The following is a 19,716-nucleotide window of genomic DNA, read 5'->3' on the forward strand; positions in this document are numbered from 1 at the left end:
ACAACATGTGTACTACTGTTTCATGAGAAACTATTTGTTCTGTAAGCCTTCACCTGAAGTACAATAAAATATTAAAAAAAAAGAAAAAAAATTAGACCTTAATCTCAGCAGTTTTTGTAAATTTATAAACAAAAATAGAAATTTATACTTGTTTTATACTGTATTTACATATTATAGTTAAACATATAGATATGTATGTAACATCGTGCAGTATTTTAAATTAAAGCATAACAATTATCTAAAAGATGGACTGTGTTATATACATTTTTGTATTTGAGTGATAGGCAGATACGTACATTTGATTAGTCTGATAACCCATTACCTCCTTTTGTCTATGGGGGAGATGTTTTTTACTGAACATATTAAAAAAAAAAAAAAAAAGGTTTTTTATACAGTTCACTTCTTAAACTTGTTCAAACTAAATTTAGTAGGTGACTATTAAATCATCTCTTGCCAAACTGAAATTATTACATAGCTTGACTAGATGTTGCATTTTGGTGTCAGAAGTAAACTGTTAAATGGCAGGTCTTTTCATGTTATAAACCTTAATCTTTTAACACCTTTTGATACAATGATTTTGAGGATTATGTTTTCTCATTTATATTTTCTATCACTTTCATTCCCTTTTTTCACTTCCGTTTATTACGTTGTTTCCTCTTAATAGTTATGTCTGTATCTTCAAGTGTTCCGCTCATTTGTGCTTCTGTGTTTTAAAACATGGTATTCTTTCTTCATAAGCTTATGCCTGTTTTCAGTATGTTTTGCAAAAGTCTTATTTCACTCAGTTTTGTAACTGTATATAACAGGTGGTTAATCTATTTATCAACTCAGTGAAATTATACTTTATGTCATTTTTTCTTGTAGGCTAGAATTTATATCTTTTGCAGATTACTGTTAATCTCAGAAGATTTCAAACTCTTGTGTGTGAGGACGGGCTTGAGTTTCATGTTTTGCTTCTTCAGCAACTTGGTTGTTGTTGGTGAGGTGACTTTGTGGGCCTGTTGGCTAATTTATGGGAACTAAAATTTATGGGAACTATTTTACATTTAAATCTGTTATTTCGTAACTAAGATACTAGTCTACTGTTTGTAACTTTTTTGGCAAACTTTGAAGTTTGCATAAGACAGTTTCAAACCGTATTTTTCTGAAGTGTATTACCAGTTTGGTGCTCATCTTATTCATCTACTTTTTTCTTTGCCAGGGAAGTAAAAGTTAAAGATTATGCCAGATTAAATACTGGTTGTATTATTGTTGGTGATAGCTGTATTTCACCTATTGAATATATTTCATTATTATGTTAGCCCAAAATAGATGAACTAAAAAGAATGCTGTAACTCAGGATAGTAAAAGTTCAGAAAACAAAAGTTTTTTTACTTTAACTTGCTTGATCCATCCACTTATTTTTTTTCTATAAAATTCTAATTTTGTAGACATTTGAGAAACACAACAGAGTATTCTGTGGGCTTACTTGGTAAGAGTGGCAGAACTGTAAAGATGATCTCTTCATTTTGAATTTCTGTCCTTTTTTTATGTCTTCATTGTTCTAACTTAGTAAAGTAATAGTCCATGTGCATGTGAAAAATGAGTAGTTCACTACGACGTTTTAGGATAACTCCTAGTTAGATTTTCTTCATTACTAACAACTTTGTAGTTTTGTTTTTAAATTTGGCGGTTTCTATATCATATATATTTTCAATTTTAGCAGAAATGTTTTGAGAATTGACTTTCTTTTTATTTAAAAAAGTAAACTTTTATATGGGCTGAATATTGTGTAATAATTAGAAATTTTAAAAAAATCTTTTGTATTATTTGTCCATGAGCCAATTTTTCTCTCTATTCAAAAAATTTCACGACTTACTATGTGCTGTTTCATTTCTATAAAATCAGAATTATTCCAGCAATGTGTATGATGTTATACTTTGAATTGTAAATTATAAAGTAATATTAAACCATGTCAAAAGAGTAATTTTTACTGTTATTAGTGATTAACCCTCTCTTTTGTCATTGTGATTATTTGTTTTAATATTTGACACTTCAAACTTTAACATGATGAATTAATCTCAGAATATTTGCTGATATGTATTTTTCTGCAGGATTTTTAAAATTTCTATGAATTTATTGTAATATTAAGATTCTAGTAGAATTTTCTTTTATAAATATAGAGTGTATACCAATGTTATTTCTGATTGGGCATATGATTAATGTGGATGTTTTCCTAATTGTTAATCTTTTTTTTTCTTTTATTATTTACCTTTCCTAATTCTCAAGTTCCTCCTGAAAATTGTACGTAACTGAGAAAACAGAATTATGCAGTATAAAAAATACCATATAAAGAAGCAGTTCTATGACTCTTTTCTTTGGAACACAGGTGTAATACTCAAATTATAGCTTAATTCAGATTATTATTATTATTTTCCCTTAGTGCTCCTGTCCTGTGTCTTAGTATTTTGCAGTATTTTAAAGTTTTCTTTGAAAGTTTCCAACCTAAGCTGTGGTTAATAGCATCACTTCTGCATTTAGCAAGAACGTAGTTTTCCCCTCTCAAATACATGAAGGAATTAGTCTACTTAACATTTCTGCCTTTTGTTTGGTTTGCTGCTTTTCATAGGAAAAGTGTTTTTCTGACATATTGATCCGTTGAGATAGAAAATATTTTTCCTTATAGACTGCTTTTTCACAGTGTATTATTTGATAAATTTATTCCTTCCACAGTGTAGTTTATCACTTTTATTTTTAATTTAGGATTTTCTGCCGTTTCTTTGCAAAAATGGCAACCAGTGATGCTGTTCTGAAGAGACTGGAACAGAAGGGGGCAGAGGCAGATCAAATTATTGAGTATCTGAAGCAGCAAGTTGCTCTTCTAAAGGAGAAAGCAAGTAAGAAAATTTAACTTTCTAAGGAGATACTTAAATTGAACCTGTATATTGAAAGAGCAAAAACAGATCTGTTTACCACGTAAGTTACTACTAAACTGTATTATTTTAAGACTTCTAAAGGAAGAGTAGTATAAAGTTTAAAATAAATTGGTATAGAATTAGACTTCAGAAATGAAGAAAATTAGACAAAATAAACTATGAAGTTGAATATCTCCTCTAAATTTGTGTAGAGGAGAATGTACATACTTTCATATTATTCTCTACTAAGGCTTTTTCTGAGATGATTTTTACAGGGAAATATTTCTTTAAGTTTTACTTAGAAATTGCTCTTTTATATACAGAAGTACCAAGCCTGAATTTCTACTGTTGAGACTTAGGCTGGTTTAGATTTATGTTTATTTTATTTTTTAATACTCAATTTTCTCAATTCCCAGTGTTAATGCTGGAATAAATATTCCAGAGTCTGTTGTCATCACTAATAAAAATAAATGCTTTTGTCTCACACTTAAGACTGCAAGTGGCTTGGAAAAATTCTACATTTACTTTCCAAATACTTTTACCTTTATAAATTTTTTAAAGTTTAAAATACCATTTTAATTATTTAGGTTTTATATTGTTTCCAAGGGTTTTTATTCTTATTTTATTAAAATTCTTAATATTTCTCTCTTTATCTTTCTTGATATTAGTAACATTAGAGACTCGTAAGAATCCACCTCAAATATCTTCATTTTGTGAAAACTCTAGCTCAAATAAATTACCATTAACCGTAGTGAAAACTAATTTTAGAGAAAGATATTTATAATTCAATTAAAAGCAGCATTTGGTAAACAATTTTTGAAGACTCTGGGCCTACTAAGGTGACCTAATTAACATTCAACATATTTAGGTCTGGGTCTTTCACTAAAGACCTTTGTGATTTTGAGCAAGGCATTTAATTTTTTTTATGTATGTTAGTAAGATGAAGAGATTTGAGATGATCGGTGCTTCTGTGTGATACAATGCATGGTATAAAGTACATTCTTTCTCGTAGGGGTGGCCATTGTCTACTATCTTTACTAACATTTCAATTTTGCTAATTAAAAAGAACTTTCTTGTGCTGCTACATGTTTATCTTCACCTTTATCATTATTCCTTGGCATTCTATTCTTAGTGGTTTTCATTCTCATTGTCCCTATTTTATAATAAATATTTTGTAAAGTTCCTTTTAGTATCCTGTAAAGAAAATATTTTTTAAATAAATTAACCTACTTACGCACAAAATTTCAAAACAGTTAATATGTAATATTAACCCTTGAACCTTGAACGCCAGAAGGAAAAGGAATGACATGTTTAAAGTGCGGAAAGACAAGAAAGGTCAATCAGGAATTCTATCTGTAACAAAACTGTCCATCAAAAATGACAAAATTAAGATATTCCCAGCTAAAAAAAGTTAAGGGTTTTTTTTTTATGACCAGATATAACCTACAAGAAATATTGTAGTCCTTCAGATAAAAAGGAAAGGACACTAAACAGCAGCTTGGAGTCATACAAGGAGGGAAAAAATTCTCTGGTACAGGTAATTTCATGGGCTAGTATACAGGCCAGTTTTACAGTTACTTTGGATTTGTAACTCTAGTTGTTGTGTGCTACATGACTTAAAATGACAAATGCATAAAAAATCATAAATGTATCTTATTGGGCTAATAATGTATAAAGTTATAATCTGTGATAACATAAAGGGGGAAGAAGCAGTATAGAAATAGATTTTTTGTATGTTATTAAACTTAAATCGGTATGAATTTAAATAGGTTGTTAGAATGTTAGGATGTTAAAAGTAATCCCCACGGTAACTACAAAGAATATATTCAAAACTATACGCAAAAACAAATGGGAAGGGAACCAAAATGATTTACTACAAAAAGCAACTAAACACAAATGATGGCAGCATTGGAGGAAATAAGGGACAAAGAAGGCATAAGACATATGATCCATGTATATACTGTCTATAAAAGACATATCTTAGACCCAAAAACATATAGATAGAAAAAAGGTTGGAAGAAAGCATTCCATAGAAATAGTAACCAGAGAGAGACTATATTGATGTCAGACAGAATAGACTTCAAGTCAGAATCTGTCCTGAGACAAAGAAGGAGATTATATAATGATAAAAGTGTCAATTCATCAAGAAGATATAGCAATTATATATGCATCTATCATCAGAGCCCTAAAACATATTAAGAAAACTGACAGAATGGAGAGATAGACCATTCTAAAATAGTAGTTGGAACATCAATACACCACTTTCAATAATGGACAGATACCTAGAAAGAAGATCAATAAGGAGAATTTGAACAACTCTTAATCAGGTCTCACGTGTACAGAATGAACACTCCACCAACAATAGCACAATATACATTCTGCAGTGCAAATGGATCGTTCTCCAGGATAGACCGTATTTTAGGTCACAAAACAAGTCTCAGTAAATTTAAAAAGACTCAAGTCATACAAAATATATTCTCCCACCACAATGGAATGAAACCAAAATTAACAACAGAAGGAAATTATACAAATATGTGTAGTTAAGGAATATACTAGTAAACAACCAATGAGTCCAGGAAGAAATCAAGAGAGAAATCAAAATATTTAAAGGCAAATGAAAGTGAAAGCACAAAATACCAAAATCTAAGGGATGCAATGAGAGTAGGACTCAGAAATGTTTAGCTGTAGACACCTACATACAGGGAGCCCTGGTGGCACAGACACTAAGCACTCAGCTGCTAACCAAAAGGTTTGTACTTCAAACCCACCAGTCACTCTGCAGGAGAAAGATGTGGCAGTCTGCTTCTGTGAAGATTTACAGCCTTGAAAACTCTCTGAGGCTGTTCTACTCTGTTCTTTGGGGTTGCTCTGAGTCAGAATTGACTTGACAGCAATGGGTGTAGACTCCTACATTAAAAAAGAAGGAGGATATCAAATCGGTAACTTAACTTTACAACTTGAGAACCTAGAAAAAGAACAGCAAATGAAATCCAAAACTAGAAGGAAGGAAAAACAAAAATCAGAGCAGGAATAAATGAAATAGAGAATAGAAAAACAGTAGAATCAAGGAAACCAGAGATTTGTTCTCAAAGAGATCAATAACATCAACAGACCTGTAGCTGGACGGACAAAAAGAGAAGATGTAAATATCTAAGATCAGAAATGAAAGTGGGAATATTACAGTTGATAACTACAGAAATGAAAAGGATCATAGAGAATACAATGGATATAATTGTACGCCAACAAATTAGATGTTGTTGATTAAACAGACAAATTCTTAGAAACACCTAAGTTGACTCAAGAAGAAATAAAAAATGCCGATAGACCCATAACAAGTGAAGAGGTTGAATCAATAATCAAAAACCTCACTACAAATAAAGTCCTGGATCAGATGGCTGCACTAGGGAATTCTATCAATCATTTAAAGAATAATTGACACCAAACCACAAACCTGTTGCCGTCAAGTCAATTCTGACTCATAGCGACTCTATAGGACAGAATAGAACTGCCCAATAGGAATTCCAAGGAGCAGCTGGTGGGTCTGAGCTGCTGTCCTTTTGGTTAGCAGCCAAATGCTTAATCACTGCGCCAATCCTTCTTAAACTTTTCTAAGAAAATACAAGAGGAGGGAACACTACCTAACTCATTCAGTGAGGCCAGCATTACCCTGATCACAAAGTCAGACAAGGACACCACAAGAAAAGAAAGCTACAGACTAGTATCTCTTATGAATATAGATACAGAAATCCTCAGCAAAATGCTAACAGACTGAATCCAACGATGTATTAATAGTATTATACACCATGACCAAGTGAGATTTATTCCAGGAGTGCAAGGGTAGTTCAGCATCAGAAAATCAGTTAATGTAATATGCTACATTAATAGAACAAAGGATAAGAGCTATGTGATCATCTCCATAAATGCATAAAAGACGTTTAACAAGATCCAACATTCTTTTGTGTTAAAAAAAAAAAAAAAATAGCAAACAAGGACTGGAAAGTGAATTCCTCAACATGATAAAAGATATGAAAAATCCATCACTAACATTGTACTCAATGGAGAAAAACTGAGAGCTTTCCCTTTAAGATCAGAAACAGCAAGGATGCCCATTTTCACCACTACTGTTCAATATTGTACTAGAAGTTCTAGCCAGAATAATTAGCCAAGAAAAAGAAAATGTATCCAAGTCAGAAAGGAAGAATTAAAAATATATTTGCAGATGGTATGATTATATATGTAGAAAATCCCAAAGATTCCACTAGAAAGCCACTAGAGCTAATGAATTAATTCAGCTAAGTAGTAGGGTACAAGGTCAACATGTGAAAATTAGTTGGGTTTCCATATACCAGCAATAAGCAGTCTGAAAAGGAGATGAAGAAAATAGTTCCATTTACACTAGCATCTAAAAGAATAAAATATTTAGGAATAAATTTAACCAGGGAGGTAAAAGACATATACACCGAAAATTGTAAAACATTACTGAAAGAAACTAAATAAGGCCTAAATAAATATAAGGACATCTTGTGTTCATGAATTGGAAGACTTAATATTAAGATGTCAGTGCTACCCTACACAAAGTTTTCTATGGATTCAACTCATTCCCCATCAAAATTCCAACAGCCTTCTTCACAGCAATGGAAAAGCCAATCACCAAATTTTATAGGAAATTGCAAGGGACCCATGATAGCCAAAGCAATCTTGAAAAAGAACAACAAAGTAGGAACTCACATTTCATAATTTCAAAGCATACTGTAAAGCTACGGTAATAAAATCAGTGTTATCCATGTATAAGAATAGAGATAAGAAACCAATAAAATAGAATTGAGAATCCAGAAATAAACCCATACATCTATAGTCAGTTGATCTCGACAAGGCTGCTAAGCCCATCCAGTGGGTACTCTCTTCAGTAATGGTGCTGAATCTCCACATGTAAAAAAAATGAAGTTGATTCCTATCTCATACCATATGTGAAAATTAACTCAAAATGGATCATTGACCTAAATGTGAGAACTAAAGCTATGAAATCTTAGTACAAACCATAGGAGTAATGCTTTGGGACAACCCATTAGAAATGACACCAAAAACACATGCAACAAAGGACCAAGTAGATAAATTGGACATCATCAAAATTTAAAACTCTTATGCACCAAAGGACTTTACCAACTTTAAGTGGAGAGATAACCTGTAGAATGGGAGAAAATATTTTGGAACCGTATTTCTGACAAGCGTTTAATATCCGGAATATATAAAGAACTCTTACAACTCAACAACAAAAAGATAAAGAATTAAAAACTAAGCAAAGGATTTGGATATTTCACCAAAAAAGATGCACAAGTGACCAATAAGCATATGAAAAGATGCTGAACGTCATTATTCATTAAAACCAAAAAAACCCATTGCTATCTAGTCAGTTCCGGTTCATAGCGACCCTATAGGACAAAGTAGAACTGCCCCATGGGGTTTCTAAGGAGCAGCTGGTGGATTTAAACTGCCAGCCTTTAGTTTAGCAGCCGAGCTCTTAGCCACTGTGCCACTAGGGCTCTGAATGTCTGTTAAGGGGGATGTAAAAGGTTTTGGGATGAATAGCGATCGTTGCACAACATAGTGAATGTAACTAATGTCTCTGAATTGTAAAAATGGTCAAAAAGAAAATGTTTTATTACACATATTCTACCACAATTAAAAAGGAAAACACTTCCACAGATTTTCAAAATCCCACCTAGGGAGTAGTACCAACCTCATTTTGAATCATTGTTATTCTATTTTTGTAAATCCTGTTGTTCACCTTTAGCACACATTACATCTTGAGCGAATATTTGAAGTTATTTCACTCATTAAATCTGTTACTACCTCAACATCTGAGACATTAATAATAAGAGATTAGCCTACTTCTTTTAAAAGGAAATTACTGAAGATAAAAATGAGAATACTTCTTCATTATCTGATGTCATTATTAGGTCTCAATCTTTTTTTTTTTTTTTGGTAATTTATAATTCTCTTTTTTATAGTTTATTTCACTTTTGTGCCAGGTTCTTAAGGTATTTACCATTGTCCTTTATTTTAGCTACAATGATGAAAAGGTGCCAGTTTGATTTTAGTAAGCATCTTTGTTCTGAGAGGTTCAGAGCCCTGGTGGTGCAGTGGTTAAGAGCTCAGCTGCTAACCAAAAGATCAGTAGTTTGAATACATTAGCCACTCCTTGGAAACCCTATGGGACAGTTCTACTCTGTCCTGTAGGGTTGCTGTGAGTCAGAATCAACTTGATGGCAGTGGAGTTTTTTGGTTTTATTAAAGTTAGGAAAATGATTCATAAAACCAAACCTCTTCTGATCTACTATCATTTCATTGATATTCTCATTTCTCTTTCTTTTTTAAACATTATGTTGTTTTAATAAAAATGTGCCATAAAGGAACGGGCCAGACATTTGATTACTAGTGTTTCCCTGCTGGCTGTGCTCTTTTCAAGTAGTATTCATAAGAAACTTTTACACAAGTGTATCTAACTGGATTTGTTAACCCTAGTTTTGCAGACAACTTTGAGAGAGGAGAAGAAACTTAGAGTTGAAAATGCTAAACTGAAGAAAGAAATTGAAGAACTGAAACAAGAGCTAATCCAGGCTGAAATTCTAAATGGAGGTGATTAAATATTTCATTGTTATTATTTATAGTAATAATTATATCACTTCTTGAAAGTTTATTAAGTTAGGTATTATACCTGGTTTCTTTTTTTTCCCTCACTGTAATCCTTCTGTGGGTTCCTCCTCCTTGACAAAAGAGAGACTTAGAAAAGGCCGATAGCAATGTCTGAGGTCACAGAATGTGGACATCTGGGATTTAAAAACCTGTGTTTTTAATATCTATGCTATACTGGAGCTCGATCATCACTATTCTTATTGAAAAGTTAGCCACAGTAATATTTAGTTAATGTTTATTAAAGCTTACTGTATTCCAGGCACTGTGCCAGTTGCTTTCTATGCATTATTTATTTTATCCTCAGCAGCATATGTATATTAGTATCTTTGTTTTATACCCGAGTAAACTGAAGCTTAAAGATATAATTTGCCCAGAATCCTACAAGTTTTATGTTATACCAGTTCTCAGATAATTATCATTTCAGCTAGTTTTTTGATAATAGTTTTGTTACAGTATCAAAGTACTACTTGGAAAGGCATTTGATTGTAGTGTAGAGAATCCCTCCTAGGTAAGTTAAGGAGGCCAAAGTATAGTAGAAGTCTCTCTTACTGCTTCCTTTGACCAGCATTCTGTTGTTGAATTATTTTGAATGTCATAGTATGAGCTGTATCCTTAGCCAAATAAAAATAAAAGAAATATCAATTTAGAATATTATTTGTCAGTGGAAAAATTGGAGAGTAGTTGATGCTTTCCAAGACTAGGAGATTTGGAATACAGATAAAGAATTAAACAGTTGAAATACTAAGTGTAAAACTTTTCATTTCTCCTAATTCTAGAAGATTGTCTCTGTAAATGTTAAACTTTTGAACTCTTGATTTTATTCATGAGATGCCAAAACAAATCAATAGTTTGAATTAAAGTGGTCAATTCTGTCTTATGGTGAAACATAAAATAGATATAGATAGATGGAACTTCACATTATTATAAGAAGCAAATTAGAACTTTGAGAATGCTTGGCCTCCAGGGAACTTAAACAATACATCACAAAAATGTTCTGAATATTGGCCAGAATCTAAGTAGCATCAGAATCCCTCATGAGAGATATATTTTTCCGTGTTCACTAGGCTATGAGAATGCTTTTCTTATCTTAAAACATTCTTGAAAGAATGTCCTTTGCTTCCTTAAAAAGTTATTTTTTGAAATAGAATAGTGAACAAGTAATACTGACTCTTCATTAATTCTAATATACAGAAAATAAAAAAACTAAACCCACTGCCTTCAAGTCACTTCCAACTCATGGCAACCCTATGTGTTACAGAATAGAACTGCTCCATAGGGTTTTCTTGACTGTAATCTTTACAGAAGCAGATCGCCAGGCCTTTCTTCAGTGGCATGGCTGGGTAGATTTGAACTGCCAACCTTTAGATTAATAGTCAAGTGCAAATCATTTGCACCACCCAGGGGTCTAATTCTAATAATAATAATATAAAACCTGCCACCTGTCTCTCAGCTTGTTATACTGTAGTGGCTTGCATGTTGCTGTGATGCTGGAATAAAGCTATGCCACCAGTTCCAGCTGTGCCGCCAGTATTTCAAATACCAGTAGGGTCACCCATGCTGGATAGTTTTCACCAGAGCTTCAGTGATCTACTTCTGAAAATTAGCCAATGAAAACCTTACAGATCACAACAGAACGTTGTTTGTCTAGCTCGTTTTGGACGTGTCAGTGAGAAGGAGGATCAGTTGCTGTAGGAAGACACCATGTTTGGTGAGGTAGATGGCCAGTGAGGGCGAGGGAGACCCTTGGTAAGATGAATTGGCACGATGGTGGACACAGACATGCCAGCTATCATGACACTGGTGCAGGACCGGGCAGCATTTTGTGCTGTTGTATATAAGGTCACCGTAAGTTGGAGTGGACTCAACCTAAGCTACCTCATATAAAAATGCCTTCACAGTTGATTGTTCAATATAAAAGAAAACCTGATAGAAAAAGTTGCCATCTTACAAAGCCATGAGAGTGTAGTCTCTGGGATAGGGACTGCCCAGGTAAAAAATTTTTATGTCCCCATTCACTGTTTGATGGGCTAATTTCTTAACCTCTGTATGGCTCAGATTTATCTGCAAAATTGGGGCATGAATAGACCCTACTCCTTAGAGTAATTATGAGGATTAGATGAATTAATTCATTATTAAGCATTATTGTTAATCTGAAATGTTCTCAGTTTAAATCTACTTGACTGCAACTAATAACAACAGGGATTAGTGATTACATGGGAATCGTGTTCTTCGTTACCTCAGTAATGGTCACAATACATGTAATATCTTGGCAGCCTTTCTGCGGTCTCAGATAATAGAGACTTGATAGTCACATACAGTGAGTTTTTCTTTTAAAAAGAGTTCATATGTCTGATTTGGAAACCCTGGTGGCATAGTGGTTAAGAGCTACGGCTACTAACCAAAAGGTCGGCAGTTCAAATCCACGAGGCACTCCTTGGAAGCCGTATGGGGCAGTTCTGCTCTGTCCTGTAGGGTCGCTATAAATCAGAATCGACTCAACAGCAGTGGGTTATTTTTTTGTAATGTCTGATTTACTTTTCTGTGCCTTTGAAGTCATTTGTTGATTTAATATAAATGATATTTTCTGTTGCAGTAAAACAAATACCAATCCCATCTGGTACTCAACTGCAAGCTAATTCTACACTTTCTGGAAATGAAATACAGTCTGCACCACCAACAACCATATCTTCTGGTGGCAAAGAACAGATAAACAGAGAAGGAGAAGAAAAGAAGGTGAAAGAGAAAACTGAGAAGAGAGGTATTTTAACCTTTAAGTGTAATTGACTCTTGTCTGGTTTTGTCATATAATGTCAACATTTTGGATAATAATTATGGTATCAAAAAGAAAGCTCAAACTTTTATGAGCACTTCATCCCCAAAATGTATTGAGAGTCCTCAACTTTTGAACCAGTTGTATTCCTGAAGCTTTTTATTTGGAACTTCATGGCATACATTTCATCGTTAGGAATGAGAGTCTTTTGGCTCGGCTTGCCCACTAACGGTTATTTAACCCACGTAGAGACTATATGCAGTGGAACACCTACTTAGTGTCAGGCACTATACTAAGGCTTTTGTATTTACTCTTCACAGCAACCCTTTGAGGGTAGGTGATTGTCCCTGTTTCACAAGTAAGAAACCTGAGTCTTAATGGGTTTTAGGAACTTGTCCAAGATAGCACCTTAGTAAGTAGTAGAGCCAGGGTTCAAATCTAGGTCTGACTTACCCCAGAACTCATGTGACTAAATACCATAGGACCTTTTAATCACTGTAGTTGGTTATACTTTTATGGGTAAAGTTTTAAGTTGGATTAGTAGGAGCATCTCTTCCATAGTAGTGATGTCAGGAACAACTCCTTCAAATTCCCTACTAGCTGGATCGTGGACCCAGAATGTTCTTCTGTGGTTTATGGGAGAGTCCTCAGCAGGGTAAAATTGAAAAGTGTAGCAGAATATAGAAACTGAGGACAGTGGTGAGGACACTAAGAATTATTCTGATTGTTTTGATCTGATCTTTTACCCACTGGCCTCAGGGATTGACCATGCTGGGGAGGTAAGGTGAGGCAAGAGTCTGAGGCTGAAAGAGAAGGAGAAAAAGGGATTTTTTTTTTTTTTTTTTTTTTTTAATATCACCAGGACAGGGCAGTTTCTGAATGGTTAAATGTTCAGCTATTTGTAGGTAGAATGGGTGATCTATACCTAATAATTCTAACATCAAGTTAGACAAACTTTGCTGAGTTCTGCTAATGTAATTATACCAAAAAAAAAAAAAGCTAAACCCGTTGCCATCAAGTTGATTCCGACTCATAGTGACCATATTGGACAGAGCAGAACTGCCCCATAGCATTTCCAAGGAGTGGCTGGTGGATTCGGACTGCCGATTTTTTGGTTAGCAGCCATAGCTCGCAACCACTGCGTCACCAGGGCTCCAGTGTAACTTATATATCACAGCTTTTCCCTGAATATATGGAGCTGGAGTGCAGTCTACCTTTGTACTGCTTAGGTCTGCCACAGACTGTATACATTAGGAGATACTTCCTTTCCAAGGTCATCTCAGTGCTTATACTCCAGAAAACATCCAATTTTTAACAGAAATACTACATTGTTCTCGGAGACCTCTAGTTGGAAATTTTCATATAATCTGCAATTTAGTTAATTTCTGTATTTATATTCTATCATGGCAAACCAAATAAAATATTACATTAATATTTAAAGCATTCCTGGTGATAAAAAGAAATGTTAACGAATACACTTGAGGACCATGATCTTTGTCTTATAGATATTTTTGAATCATAGAGGTTTGTTAATAAACTTCATTTCATTGGTTAATAAATTTCCTTGGTAAATAAGAAATGTTAACTCTTAACACATGCTGAGTTTGAACTTTCACTCATTAAATGTTTTTTGTTCGCTATGTGCTGATTGAGGTGTCTAGGTGGTGCAAACAATTTGCTGTCGGCTAAAAACCAAAAAGTTGGCAGTTCGTTTTCACCCACTGGCACTGTAGAAGAAAGGCCTGACAATCTACTTACATAAGATTGTTGTTGTTAAGTGCCACTGAGTCTGTTTTCAATGCATAGTGGCCCCATGTAACAGAGTAGATCTGCCCCATAGGGTTTCCTAGATTGCAATCTTTACAGAAGCAGATCTCCAGGTCTTTCTCCCGTGGAACCATTTTGTGGGTTCGAACCTCCAACCTTTCTTTCAGCAGCCGAGCACTTAAACACTGCATCACCAGGACTCCTTTCCATAAGATCACAGCCATTAAAAACACAGTGAAGCACAGTTCTGCTCTGAAACACGTGGGGTTGCCATGAGTTGGAATCGACTTGATGGCAACGGGTTTTTTTTTGTTAGTTTGTTTCATGTGCTGGGTACTGAGGATTCAACTGCCATATATAAATTTTAAATAAGACATAAATCACGATGAATAAAAGTATGGTAAATTAGTTATATCCCTATGTCTCACAATTTGTGTGTGTCAAATTTGGTGCAGCTGTAGCTAGGTGTCTTGGGGTCAAGATCTCTCACAAGGCTTAAGTCAAAGTTTCAGCTGGGGAAGCAGTCATCTCAAAGCATCACTGGGGAGAATCTTCATCCAAGCTTACTTACATGGCTGTTGGCCAGGTACTTGCTGGCAAATGTCTAGAGACATTAGTTTTTCGTCACATAGACCTCTTCGTAGAGCTACTCATAACATGGTAGCTTGCTTCCTCCAGAAAGAGGGCTCCTAAAGAGAAAGCAAAATGAGAATAAGTGAGATAGAAGTCAAAATCTTTCTGTAACCTAATCTTGGAAGTGACTTGGCCTTGTCCTGTTGAAGAGATTTACTAGCTACAGCCCACGCACAGTGGAGGAGAGAGGATTATGACTACTAGGAAATGAGGACTATTGAGGACCATCTTTAATACCACAAATATTTAAGAACTGTAATAATCGGAATCAATTGAAAACGAGTTTTATTTTATGACATGGTAGGTAATTGTTTCAATTTAACTATGAAGGAACTGGAGGCAGAAATGAATACCAAGTATATGTCTTAAGATAGTTGAAGTCCTTTCTTGGATGTTGTAGGAAACAGCATAATTCTCCTTACTACAATAGAGAAGTCATTCATGGGAGGACAGTTCTAGAATTTCATAGTAAAAGATTAAGTGGAGAAAGTTTAATATTTAACGAGTTCTTAGATGGCATATTATGGTGCTGAATTGAGCTACAGGGCTAATTGAAAAAGTTATGCTTGCTTTTTTTTTTAAATAATTGATGTTTTAACTAGAAGAGTAGCTAGGTATCACAATGTCTAAATCTAAAGCAAATACTTTATATTTAAATAGAGGAAACCTTATATTTATTTTGGCCCCTCTGCCTAGAATGTCCACACTTTCACCCTGCTTTGGAGCCCTGGTGGTGTAGTGGATAAGATCTCAGCTGCTAACCGAGAGATTGCTGGCAGTTTGAATCCACCAGCCACTCCTTGGAAACCCTATGGGCAGTTCTTCTCTGTCCTATAGGGTCACTATGAGTCGGCATTGATTCAATGGCAGTGGGTTTGGTTTTTTTGTTTTTGTTTTTTACCCTACTTTGTCAGCATTTACACATTTTCTAGGACCTAGCATCTATGTTCCAATATCATATTGCTCTTATTTTATTGTAGTCATCATATCTTTGTATTATGGTTTAATGTGGCCATTTATGTGGTGAATTCTGATCTTACACTAACTTGGAGAGGGTCCACACTGAAGTAGATACAATTTTAAAATCCAACCACCTTTATCATGTTTCCTGCATAAATCTGCTTCAGATTTAAAACTTAGGAAACGTCTCTGACCCAAGTATCTCCCAGTGTTATAAACTTCAGAAATCATTATCTAATTTTTAACAAAATAGTACATCATTTTTAGAGGCCTCCAGCTGGAAATTTTCATGTAATCTTCTTTCAGCAAACGTTTGATTGTATTTATGCCAGATCTTGTGTTAGTCATTGAGAAACAATATGAAACTGCTTCTTGCCTTGGAAAGGCTGAAAAGAAGAAATAGACAGGCATGTCACTAACCCTAATACAAAGATATGATGGTGAGAATAAAATCAGGAGCGATAATGGACCATAGAAGCTAGGTCCTAGAAAATGGGTAAACGCTGACCAGGTAGACAGGGTAAGAGTGTGGGCATTCTAGGCAGAGGGACCAATGCAATGTAAGTAAAACATAGAAAATAGAGGTTAGGTGTAAGGAGCCATATGTAGTTTGGGATGACTGAACTTTGGTGTGTATTTGGGAGGTGGTGTCTGAGAAGTCACGAGTAGAAACTTAACCTAGGGCCAGATTGTGAAGACAGGAAAAGGGCATTCTAGTCAAAGCAGAATGTCTGAACTAAGGTATGGAGATGTTAAGGTTGCAGGAACCCATAAGAACTGAAGTTTAGAGAAGAGTATCACCATCTACTTAGGCAACCACACTAGAAATCTCGGCAGTCATTCTTAACCTGTTCTCCTCCCTCAATATTCGTCTCTACTTGGCCACTATGTCCTGTAATTCCTATCACCAAAACATATCTAGAGCCCCACTGTGCTCCTCCATTTCGTTAGGTGCTGCCTTAGTTCACATTCTCATGACCTTTCATCTGGGTTAATCTTACAGCCTCATCTTTCCAATTTATCCTTTAAGTGTAAAGCTACTTTTCTAATCATAAATCTGTCTCCCTTTTTACCTTAACCATCAATCCGTTTCCTACTCCTTACTAACTGCATTTCCCCAGATATGCCCCGAAAAGTGGTTTTATAATTCTTGATGCATACCTCATAAGATTTAAACTCATTTAAAATTTTTGGGAAAATATAAAAAGGTTGAGGGATTTGTGAACTAACCTAAGCCAATTTGGCGTCTAGCATTTGTCAGTTCCTTTTGGTGTAAATACCAGCAGCCTCTGTCGGTTAGAAGTAGGGGCTGCACATCCTCTCCCACATAACTTCACACTAAGTGGTATGGTTATGAAAGCAGATCAGACTAAATTCTCCCACTTTACAAATATTAAGAAGTGGACGCAAACAGTTGTACTGCCTGTTCTTGTAAGTCTGGGGAAGTTTATATTTTCTGTTCAGACCACAGGATTAGTAAGCCTTCTAGTCAGATGAGGCAACAAGATTCTCCTGTAAGTGTGTGTGGGGGCAGTGGGTAGGCAGCGCACAAGACCACAGTGGATCTCTAGGACTAGAACAGCTCTGTCAAATGGAACTTTTTGTTATGATAGAAACGTTCTCTATCTGCATTGTCTAATACTGTTAGCCCATAGCCACATGTGGCTGTTGAGCATTTGAAATGTGGCTAGTGCAACTACAGAATGAAATTTTAACTTAGTTTTAATTGTTTGCCATTTAAATTAAATAGCCACATGTGGTTAGTGACTGCCTAATTGGACAGCTCAGGTGTGGAGGGCTGTTTCATAGATGTTTGGCTGCTAGTGTTGCCGTATACCAACGTTCTGTTTATTCATGGACCATGGTGTTCATACAATCTTTCTAGACCACCACATATTTTGAGTATCGCTCATTTTGCCAATGAAGCATTATTTCTAAAATTCCTTATGACAATTAACAAAGCTCTTCATGTAGATTTTAATATTTGCATTCACCTCTGGAATGTAGATTCTTGATTACCAAAAACAAACCAAACCCATTCCCTTCGAGTTGATTCCAACTCATAACGACCCTATTGGACACAGTAGAACTGCCTTATAGGGTTTCCAGGGAGTGGCTGGTGGATTCGAACTGCTGACCTTTTGGTTAGCAGCCAGTCTGTTAAACACTGCGCCACCAGGGCTCTAGATTCTTAAGATGTTTCAAAGGCCTACAAAATAGATTAAAGTTAAGATACAGATATAACATACTGTTTGTACTGCAATAGTTTAAAGTAAATGTATAGTTTATTACTCAAAGATTACTATTAAGTTTTTAGCATATTTTCTTACAGTAATCTTATATGTAATTTATATGTAAGAAATACATATGCGTGCATATGTATATATATATATACGTATGTGTATATATGTATTTCTGTATCATTTGGATTTTTACATCTAAACACATTTTTTGCTAATTTCTTAGATGGAAAATTGTATCTTTTTATTTACTACAGAGATTAAAAATTGCCCCATATTTTAAACTAACTATACCTACTCTTTTGTAAACTATATTTCTATAAGTTGTGAATGTCCTCTACGCAGAATCCTGCTTTCTTGCTTCATGCAGTTATTCTCTGTGCTTCTATTTTTTTTTTTTTTGCATATGTCATGTTTACAACATATTCATTACATACATGTCTGTCTTCCTTAAAAGATTTTGAGTGCCTTGACAGCATGGACCACTCATCCTGTTCTCTTCAGTGCGTTAGCACTCAGTATATATTTGTTCAAATATGAAACAAAGGTATAGTTGAAAAGGAATGTTTCCAAGCTACGGTAGGTTATCTTTGCCCTGCAGATTGGTAAATTGGCTTAAAAAAAAAAATAAAAAAATTGGTAAAAAATGTTTTTGTTTTGATTCTAGGTTCTTTTCTCCTAGAGAAACCAAATGTAAACTTAGGACTATGAACCCTCTTTGCTTTCTGCTCTGTGACAGGATGCGTTCTAACTAACTGACTAAAGTAATCATATGTTAATAAGAGTTGCAGAACACGAACAGAAACCTGTATGCCAGTGTTCACTGCAGCGCTTTGCACAATAGCCAAAATGTGGGAACGCCTGAAATGTCCATCAACAGATAAATGGATAAACAAAATGTTGTATACATACAATGAAATATTACTCATCCATAAAGAAAAATGAAGCCCTGATTCCACAACACAGATAAACCCTGAAAGCATTATGCTGAGCGAAACAAGTCAGTCACAAAGGGACTATTTGATCTCATTTATATGAATTAAGCAAATATATAGAAACTAAAAAATATTAGTGGTTACCAAGGGTGGAGACGGAGGGGAAAAGGAGAAGTTTTGATTGGGGGGCATTATGTTTATGTTAATGGTGGTAGAATAATTTGGTAACAGATAGCAATAATGGTTGCACAACTTGAAGAATATAATCAGTGTCGTTAAGTTGTAAATGTGGAAGTTTTTGTATTGGTGAATGTATTGATGTGTATATTTTCACCACAGGAAAAAAGTTGCATTATCAACATATAAATAAAAATAGGATTATTAAAAATAAAATATTCTCCTCCCCTCAAATAGTTTGCTGTGGACAAACCTACAGTCCTACTAATTAATTGCTTGAGGGGAATCTAAGAAATGGATAAATTCATTATGTGTATATTTGTATCTATAACTGATAAGAAGAACATATTTAATCAGTGGAATCGTACTTCAGTGTAGTTCATTCCTCCAGTTGCCTACTGATAATAGTGTTCTTTCTAAATAAAGGATTTTTTACCCTCTAAAGAATCACAGTAAAAGATTTTAAAGGATTTTCTAAAGCTGTTTCAGGCAAATTTTTGTATAAAAGGCTGTATTCTAAATATGTTAGAGTTTACTGGCCATCAGGTCTGTGTCACAACTACTCAACTCTGCCATAGTGTGAAAGCAGCCATAGAAAGTAAGTAAACAAATGAGCATGATTGTGTAAGAATAAAACTTTATTTACA

General features: G+C 34.6%; 1 protein-coding gene across 4 annotated transcripts in view; it reads left to right on the forward strand.

The window, feature by feature from the left end:
* AIMP1 (aminoacyl tRNA synthetase complex interacting multifunctional protein 1) overlaps nt 1-19,716 on the forward strand; it is a 47,429-nt gene that overhangs the window by 14,540 nt on the left and 13,173 nt on the right. For all 4 annotated transcript variants that reach the window (XM_023734781.1, XM_023734779.1, XM_004380216.2 and 1 more), the window contains exons 2-4: nt 2,743-2,876; nt 9,417-9,530; nt 12,181-12,345. In XM_023734781.1, coding sequence (XP_023590549.1) covers nt 2,743-2,876; nt 9,417-9,530; nt 12,181-12,345 — 413 coding nt within the window. The remainder of the gene's footprint in view (nt 1-2,742; nt 2,877-9,416; nt 9,531-12,180; nt 12,346-19,716) is intronic.

Source organism: Trichechus manatus, unplaced genomic scaffold (genome assembly GCF_000243295.1).
Source record: "Trichechus manatus latirostris isolate Lorelei unplaced genomic scaffold, TriManLat1.0 scaffold00071, whole genome shotgun sequence".
Lineage (NCBI taxonomy): Eukaryota > Metazoa > Chordata > Mammalia > Sirenia > Trichechidae > Trichechus > Trichechus manatus.